The sequence below is a fragment of the Conger conger genome, chromosome 3 (genome assembly GCF_963514075.1).
Source record: "Conger conger chromosome 3, fConCon1.1, whole genome shotgun sequence".
Lineage (NCBI taxonomy): Eukaryota > Metazoa > Chordata > Actinopteri > Anguilliformes > Congridae > Conger > Conger conger.
The window spans coordinates 30,076,419-30,086,251 of record NC_083762.1 but is presented as its reverse complement, the minus strand read 5'-3'; the positions used below and the strand labels follow the sequence as shown (position 1 = coordinate 30,086,251).

Below are 9,833 nucleotides of genomic sequence, written 5' to 3'. Positions count from 1 at the left end.
GAGATGGTAGGGAAAGCGAAAAACTGCCACTGAGCAGCAGTTCTGTGGTCTAAAATGCCTTGTTAATGAGAGAGGTCAGAGGAGAAGGGTCAGACAAAGCTGACAGGAAGGTGACAGTAATACAAATAACCACACTTTGCAACAGTGGTGTGCAGAAGAGCATTTCTGAACACAAGACGTCAAACCTCTTAAGTGGATAGGGTACAGCAGCAGAAGACCAATAAGTCTAAAAAATAAGTCTAATTCATAACTAATAAAGTGCTCACTGTGTATACATATATATATATATATATATATATATATATATATATATATATATATATATATATAATATCTGCAAATTACAAAGGCACTTTGAGTGTTTGAGTGCAAACCCATAAAATGTGCTTTTTGTTAGGTTACTGAAGTCTGATTCTCTATTACCTCCAGGTAGTCTGGCTCTGCGCGTAATTTGGCTTTGAGTTCAAAATACTCATTTTTAGAGTGTTCAACCAGAACCTTCCGTGATCGGGCATACATAATTGCCTCCATTAATCTTCCCTGACCCTGGATCTCAGCAGGGGGCTGAAGCTGGGCAATGTTTTCTCGGAGATAGTCTGTGATGCCTAGTTGCTGCAGGTCCCTTTCCCGTTTAAGGATGTTTTGATATAGGGAACCCGTGTCCCCAAGACTGACCAAGTCTGATGGGCAGTCTGTGATGGCCCTGAGTTTAAAATTGGGCCCAGCAGGGGGCAAGTCATTTGTCGGCTCCAGGAGGCTACGGCACACATGCTTCATTTCATCGAGGCTCAGCTCGTCCAGCTCGTCCAGTTCGTGCACTTTCTTACGAGCGCAGTAGGTGGGACTCCTGCACACCTGCATCACCGTACTCTGTGCAGGTTCACTATACGAGTAAGCTCTGGGCCTCTGAGCCGTGTGATGCATGGTCTGCACGCTGTACTGCACGTGGAAGGGGCTGTTCTCCCTTGGCTGATCATTGGCCTGTTTTTTGCTTGACCTCTGCCGGCGGTGCAGAATGAAGACAGCTGCTCCCGCAGCGCAGAAAATGATGACAAAGAAAATGATCAGTAGGCTAACGATCAGTACTGAAAGAGGGACGGCATTGAAGAATTGGAAGAAGCCCTTTGTACTTCTCTCAGTGGTTACTGTGGCTGGTGTACCTTCAACTCCCTCTTTTGTTGGGAGGGAATGCAACATTAAGCCAGAGCACATTACATCAAGTCTCAAAGTTCTAAGTTCCACATTGGCAATTTCACTGGGGGTCTGACATAAAACCCTACCCACAACGATATCTTCCCCGAGTTTCCCTACCCACTGTTTAAGAGCCACCAAATCACAACTGCAGTCCCAAGGATTGTCTTCCAAATAAATCTGCTCCAGAGAAAGCAGCTGGTCCAGAACACTGCTCACAGGTAGGTGCATGAATAAATTCTTCCTCAGATTCAACCTGGCCAGTGGGACATTGTGAAATACATGTGATGGTAGAGTTTGAAGAAGATTGTTATTTAAATACAGAAGCTTGAGATTTGGCATGGTGTTAAATGTCCAGGAAAGAATATTTTTGATGACATTATATTCCAAATACAGATACTCAAGACTGTGGAGTCCAATAAACATTCCCGGGGAAATCATTTCCAATCTATTGCCATTCAGATAAAGCTTTTTTAACTGGCCTAATGTAAGGAAAGTATTATCATCAATGGAATCAATTTGGTTGTTTGCCAAATTCAGCAATTCCAAACCTTCAAAAGCAACAAAATCAAATTGAAACAGTCTTTGAACCATGTTTCCTGTCAGTACAAGCTTTGTTGGGCTTTGCTGGAGCAATCCAATATCTGAGATTCTTCTAATCCCTCTGTCCTGACAGTGTATTATAAAACCTGCAGTTGGATGAATATGACAGGAGCACTGGTCACTGCAGAAGGCAACCCCTGGCTTATGGTCTGGAGCTGGGATCTTTGCATCATCTTTGGCATCCATTCCTTTTGGAACCTGTTCAGCATTAGAAGATGTAGCTTTTAGCAGTAACTTGGAGGGCCCCACTAAATCTGCCTCAGAGTAAGAGGGGCAAAGCACTTCCTGCTTCACTTTGCTTAGGAGACTGTCTTGGAGGTGGGGGGGACTGCTACAAATAACCTCACTTATAGAAGTCTGTCCACTCATGTTCTCCATCCATATTTTCAGAGGTAATATTTCGCAATCGCACACCCAGTTATTGTCCTCCAGCAAAAACGTCATGATTCGTCCAAGGTGCTCCAGAAAGCCCATGTAAGGCAGTGACTGCAACTGATTTCCACGCAAATCCAAGTGGGTCAGAGGCACAAACCGGAAAATGTTAGTGGGAAGGAATTCAATGGCGTTGTCATTCAGTATTAACACTTTGAGATGCACTAGTTTGCTGAATGCCCCGGATTCAATTGTGTGGATGAAGTTTGTGTCTGCCTGCAGGTACTCCAGGTTCAGCAAGCCTTGAAAAGTGTCCTCTTTTAAGGTCACTAAAAAATTGCTGTTAATATGGAGCCTCTTAAGAGAGCTAAGTGCACTGAAAACTCCAGGTTCTATCTGCTGTATACTGTTAGATCCCAGATTAAGTGAGATGGCATTCCTGAAACCATCCAGCTCTTCTGCCTTCAACTCTACTAAATCATTTTTATACAGATTAAGATGGAAAGGTAAGGCTAAAGGCAACTGTATTTGTGTTATTTTGGTAATATTTCTTTCCTCGCAGTTCACAATCAAAACATTGTCTTTTTCTTTGCAAGTACAAAATCTGTCACAAGATCCCTCTGTTGATGACTGGAGGGGTTGGATGTTCTGAGTCCCAGTAGCAACAACGAATGAAGAAAAGAAAATGATGCAGTACAACATTTTCACTCATGTATATCTGTGGAAAAAAAGAGAAATATTTGTTGTCATCATTTCACCCAAAAATATGTACCATTAATCTGATGAAAATGTCCCAGCGATTGACAGACTGGGTATGAAACAAGGATGATTGATTAGACTGTAGTCTAATTCATTATTCAAAAGGAAAACTATTATAGTGTAAGTTTACATGCATTCATGAAATGAAAATGCAAACCAAGCCATGCACATAAAGAAAGACAAACAAAATTATGTTCAGTGGATTTTAAAAGAGGAAGTAATACGATACTCTACTCACTATATGTAAGACACTAAAAAGTATTGTTTTATTTATTTTTTTATTTTTGGTGAGGTTTTTTTGAAGACCGCCTCCATTAATGCTTACTTTACATCTGCAGTAGTGTGAAAAAATGTGGGCACCCTTGGTCAAAAAGCCCCTTTCTTCAAATATTAAAGCATGGTAAATTTTTATTTAAAAAAATGTACAGTTTCAAAATAATAAAAAGAGGAAAAAGGCTCTGTGCAAAAGTTTGTGAACCCTGTCAGTTAGCACTTTGTAACTCCTCCTTGGGCAATTGTAACAGCTTGTAAATGCTTCCTGTAGCCAGCCAGTCTGTACATTCATGCTTTTGGAATTTTTCCCAATTGTCATGGCAGAACACCTCTAGCTCAGAAATATTCTTCGGCCTCCTTGCATGTACGGCATGTTTCAGTTTGCTCACACATTCCATGTTTCACTTCTCACTCTGTGGCACATACACCAATCAGCCACAACATGAAAACCACCTGCTTAAACCATTCTTTTAATAATTAAAAATGCTTTAAACTCTATACACATAATTTTTCATTATATGATATGTGTACTTATATAAGTTGATACTCATAAAGGAATTCCATTCAAAAGTTCAATTTTTAAATCAAAATGGAAATCTTGTAAGCTCATAGGGAGGGGGGTGTTCATGGCGACATCTATCTTAACAGATGCTCCAGGACCTGTATAATTAAGAATAAAAACCATTTCAAAATGCATGGCATCTAATCTGTTTCACCCTTCTTCCCTCCATTGGAATTACATGGTACTGCATGTGGTGAAACGTATGTATGAGAGCAGTAGATTTTTCGATTATATATACTGTATAATACACTCAGTGAGCACTTTATTAGGTATACCTGTACACCAGCTTGTTAATGCAAATATTGAATCAGCCAATCATGTGGCAGCAACTAAATGCAAAAAAAGCTTGCAGACATGGGCAGTGGTGGAGTGGTGGGGATGAAAGTCAGACTGATTTGCCATTTCACATCTGAGCAGATACAGTAGATGGGTCAGCTACATCTTATAATTAGGACTGTCTTTGCATGGTGACAGCCTTATCAAAAATGTGTGCAAATATTTTAGTCAGAGAACTTGGCAGATCATCAGTTGCATTTCACAATGCATATCAGACAAGTAAAAATAACAGAGTTTTCAAAATCAAATGAGTAGCTTGAAGCAAAGAGACTGCGGCTCAATTTGATGTCAGTGAAGTCTGCAATTGTCTGTTCATGCATGTAAGTAGGGCCAACCTATCAGCAAGCATTTATTCAGCTCATAAGGAATCATATAAAAATTACAATTATAGAATGGTTCTTTCCTCTTGGGAAGGCATCATGTCATTTTGCATTTATCAACATACAAACTTTTGGGATACATTCACTTCCACCTTTCATCTCACAATAATTATTTTACAAATGCTGCTGCAAAACTGGTCTCACTGAATCACTGAAGACTGAAAAGAGCGTTTTTGATAAGACTGCCCATGTGCATATTTGCATGACATTTCTGTGCAATTAATGAAGGCTGAACAAGGTACACAAACAAGGCTGAACTATACCCCTCCATGGGCACAAAATGATGCACAAAATGATGCATCAAAAATGGCGAGGGTTTAAATTTCAAATATCAACAAATTCAACACCTGACTTGATGCATATACACTCAATTAGGTAGACCTGCACACCAGATTGTTAATGCAAATATTTAATCAGCCAATCATGTGGCAGCAACTAAATGCATAAAAGCATGCAGACGTGCTCAAGAGGTTCAGCTGTTGTTCAGACCATTACATTACATTACATTACATGGCATTTAGCAGACGCTCTTATCCAGAGCGACGTACAACAAAGTGCAGATCAAACACAAGTACAAGTGCAAAGAGGACCTGAGAGGACAGTACAGTTCCGAGTCCTAGTGTAACCATACAGATATAATCGGAAACCTTGAAGAATACATCAACTTCCAAACTAGCCTATCACAGTTGGCAGCTAGAATACCCTGAGTACAACAATACAATAGCTAAAAAATAAAAATAATAAAAAACAATAATTAAAAAATACAAAAAACAACAATATCTATACAACTATATAAGTGCCATTACAGTCTATGGCATATATAAGGCTAATCATGGTGGTGGGTTAGGGAGGGTGTAGCCTGAACAGATGAGTCTTCAGTCTGCGCTTGAAAGAGGTCAGAGACTCTGCCGTTCTGACATCCACCGGGAGGTCATTCCACCACCGTGGGGCCAGGACAGACAGCAGTCGTGAGCGAGAAGTGCAGGTATGGCGAGGGGGAGGCGCCAGACGGCACGAAGTGGCAGAACGAAGGGGTCTTGTTGGTGTATAGGTCTTGATAAGTGATTGAATATATACAGGGGCTGATCCCTTAACTGCCTGGTACATGAGCACAAAAGTTTTAAATTTGATGCGAGCCATAACAGGCAGCCAGTGGAGGTTGCTGAGCAGGGGGGTGACATGTGAATGTCTGGGAACATTGAATACCAGACGGGCTGCAGCATTCTGGATCAGTTGTAGGGGTCTAATGGCAGATGCTGGAAGGCCAGCCAGCAGAGTATTGCAATAGTCCAGGCGGGACAGACCAAATATCAGAATGGGGAAGAAATGTAATCTAAGTGACTTTGACCATGGAATGTTTGTTGGTGCCAGACAGGGTGGTTTGAGTCTCAGAAACTGCTGAGGTGCAGTTCTGCAGGCAAAAACGCCTTGTTAATGAGAGGTCATTACAACAGTGGTATGCAGAAGAGCATCTCTGAACACACAACTCTAAGTGGATAGGCTATAGCAGCAGTAGACCAATAAGTAAAGAAATACGTTTAATAAATACATAATAAAGTGCTCAGTGAGTGTAAACTGAAGTCATTTTGAGGTCTCTATTGAGTATTAACTCAAAGTCACTCAAGAAATACAAAGGATTGAGATCTCTGTAATTCTCCATAGCCTTCTTCAAGTCAGTAAATAAATAGAGCTTCTCTAACTGAAGACATGACATGCATGTAAACCATGTAAAGAATAAAACACAAACCCTAAAGTTTTATTTTCACTGTATTCCTCTCGGGCCGGGGGCCAGCAACCCTGGTCCTAAAGAGGTGCATGCTGGTTTTTGTTTTCACCTTAAAATAAGCAACTAATTCAGACCCAAAAAACAAGGTGATGTGAGCTAACTGTAATGAACTGCTTTTATTGATCAATTAAGTGCTGAGTAACAATGAAAGCCAGCACACTCTGAGGACAGTTAGACACTGAATAGGATAAAAACACCACACGGTATGATTACTTAATAGCAATATTCCCTGGTTCAGACAAACTATATGATAACCACAAAATTACACCACAATCACAATCACAATCACAAAACTTTTTTGCACTCTTCACTCGAAAGAAGACGTAAGTCTCTCCCGCTTCATTACATAGCATTTTGCTCTGAGTATCCCTTTCTCCAGCTTTCTTTATTTTGGGCTATTCCCCATGAAGTTGTCCGGGTAAGAAGTCCTTATTACTGTATTGTTCTGGCTGTTTATATTTCTAGTTTAGGTAACTGACTTGAAGCGCATTGGGGCCCTTTTAACCCTTGGTTTAATACTTTGTGCACCACTGGAAAAAATGACAGCCATGGGTCTTTTCCTATAATGTGTGAAAGAGAACTCATTTTGAGGGATTTTTACCATTCCTCCATGCACAACAGAATCGTTGATATCATTTGGTTTGCACATATGGACCCCCCTTTTCAGGTCAGACTGCAGGTTCTTGATGGGATTTAAGTCTGGCTGAGATGGTCATTGCAAAACGTGGATGTTGTTTTCACTTAACAAAGTGGATTTTGATGTATGCTCAGAGTCATTGTCCAGCAGGAAAATCTACCTTTGACCAAGTCTCAGCTTCCTTGCAGAGACAACCAGATTGTCAGCCAAAAGTTTTTGGTGTTGAATTCATAATTCATTATGACATTAATCTTAAATAGTGCCACTGGACCTCTGCAAGATAAATATATCCAAAACATCAATGAACCACCTCCATATTTGACAGTAGGTGTCCTCCTTGTTTGTATTCCTCTATTGCCACCAAACAACACCATGTCGATGATGTATATGGCCAAAACATTCAATTGTGTTCTCCTCTGACCACAGCACTCTCTTCCTGTCATAATTACAATGATCTCTGGCAAACTCCAGACCCTTGGTTTTAGTATGCTCAGCATTTTCACTTTGTTTGATTTTATTTACAATAATTGTTTGGGGTGCCAGTATTTTTGACACCTACAGTTTTCAGAATAAATGAGATTATTGAAACATGAGAGGAAATGTATTGAAATAAAAGTATATAGTAGTCCCATATATTTGAACAATACATATAGTTTATTAGCCTTTTCACCTATTCCACCAAAGTTGGAACCTCCGTGTTGAGCTGATGGGCAAAGGGGATGTTGTATTGTCTTTGTATTGGCCTTGTTGAATCTGTTGCATGTATTGTTGCGTGTTATTGTTGATAATTACACAAAAGACCCAACATGCAACTCTTAGCAACCAAGCTGAATTGCAAGACAGAAAGTAGTATGGTACGTGGACAAATGCAATATTTGGGTGGAATAAACCTCTACAACTATAAGAACTTGGACAGAAAGTAATATTTGGGTGGAATAAACCTTTAAAACTATAAGTCGTTAACTAAGACAAATTCGCCAGGTTCAATTAGGGTCCTAGAAATGCGGTCCAGAAACTGCAGCCTCCGGTAGTGCAGGAACTTACTATTGAACAAAGAACCCTTCAACTCGACTATCACATGGTTCTTATTGGAAGGATTTTTTTTTTTTTTACACTGTACAGTATATAGCCTATTCGCTATTATTATATCAGTAGAATGCAAGATCAGACATCCAGTATGTCCGTGACGCACAGGCTGCTTCCAAGTTTACTTTATAGGCTACACTGTAATACTGGTCACAATGACTTGGTCACATAATGATCATTCGATATTTCCATAGTCGTTCCATAGTTTGTAAACTTCCAAACAACTTTGCCGCTTTCAAGAACCTAGGGTTACGCTTCGTTTTTTTCTCACTGATACCGTCGCGACAAATGCGCAACGGTTAGTATTGGTTCGTTTTTGCAATACAACCCTAGAAATTGCAACCTCTATTGGCAAAATGAATGCGCTTATTTCTCTTTATTAGTAGCATGTTCCTGTAAGTAGCCTACAGTAAGAATCCTTGCTTTACGGTGTCATGAATATGATTCCTTCACGAATTGCATAAAGCAATTTCATCCCGTATCTATCTGATATAAGATTAGCCTAGCAACTCTACACTATTATTAAATATTTTGTAGACAATAATCATAGATCGCATCGCAATACAGAAGGAAAATGAATCACGCTTTCTGTCCTTAATACAGGCTGTTAATAGGCTAAATGCCAAAGGAAAGATTTTCCTCCGCGGAGGTCACTTACCCGGTAAACACACGGACGGATAAAAGAAAGTTGACTCTTAATCCACTTATATTTTTCTGATGAAAGCAGAAGTTTCCTCAGACATTTATTTGATACTTCATATCGGCGATAGAATGAATTTTGTAGATTTGTGAATTTTTGTGAATATTTGAAAACCTCTTTCTTCTTCTTCTCCTTCTCTTCTTTTCCTTTAGCTCCTTTTACTTTGAGATTACCGAGATTGCCGGCGGCTAATATGTGGGCGTAAATAGTTGCGATGACTGGCTGAGCCTATAAGCACTATTTCTGTATGCATTCACGAAAGCGAGAGTACTGGGAGTTCTTCAGATCCTCTTTTACAAAGGCACTGCTATTTATGAGGACAGCAAAGTCCTCGTCGATAACAGTGATGACGCTTTATAACTACCTACGCACTAGTGGGCATCTCTGTAATTTTTAAATATCAGTATCGTATAAAATATCCTACAGATATTGATACTAACAATTCAGGTATTGTATACTAGGATGTTGCCTTGTGTGTGTGTGCCCTTGCCTGTCTTTACATTATCAGACTATTACCTGCAGAATATCACCTATATAAACGAAATAGTGTATTGTAATGTTGTCGTATAATAGTTAGGGACATGGGCTTGCGACTCCAAGGTTTGATTCCTAGGTCAAGCACTGCCATTGTACATTTGTTGCTTAACCTGAATTGATTTGGTAAAATACTCAGCTGTATAAATAGCATCTAAAATTTAAAGTTCTCTGAATAATCACAATAATCGGAATGGACATGTAATATTTCCTAATGCGACATATGACTATGTGTTGTGCACGTTACCAAGCACCTTTCCAGTAACTAAAATATAAGGATATATGCAAATTGACAACTGTGTGATAGCTATCCAGACTCAGAACAAGATGACTAACATTAAAAACAAGATCCAGATTTCAACTTCGTATCCGCCTAGATTGCTTGTTAAAATATTGCGTGCCAACAAAACCTGTGGGGCAAGTTCAATGTAAAACTCAAACTAAGCAGCAAGATGACTGCAGTAGGCTACACACAGGATGTCTGCTGTAATTTAATAAAGGAAACACACCCTCCAATGCTTCATTGTACTATAATAGTTTGCTACACTGATTGCAACACACATTTCTATGTATGCATACATTTATTCCATGAGCTGGCAATGCAGATCTGCACT

At 39.7% G+C, this 9,833-nt stretch overlaps 1 protein-coding gene across 1 annotated transcript; it reads right to left on the bottom strand.

Annotated features, from left to right (window-relative positions):
- Positions 1-372: 372 nt before the first annotated feature.
- On the bottom strand, positions 373-8,735 carry LOC133124845 (SLIT and NTRK-like protein 6). Its single transcript, XM_061236378.1, has 2 exons — positions 8,644-8,735; positions 373-2,884 (listed from the first exon to the last, which is right to left on the bottom strand). The coding sequence occupies exon 2, from the start codon at positions 2,866-2,868 to the stop codon at positions 394-396; it is 2,475 nt and encodes an 824-aa protein (XP_061092362.1). The 5' UTR covers positions 2,869-2,884; positions 8,644-8,735; the 3' UTR covers positions 373-393.
- Between the last annotated feature and the right edge of the window lie 1,098 nt (positions 8,736-9,833).

Excerpts from the sequence above, each read along its gene's own strand:
- LOC133124845 (XM_061236378.1), bottom strand. The coding sequence starts at position 2,868 with ATGTTGTACTGCATCATTTTCTTTTCTTCATTCGTTGTTGCTACTGGG.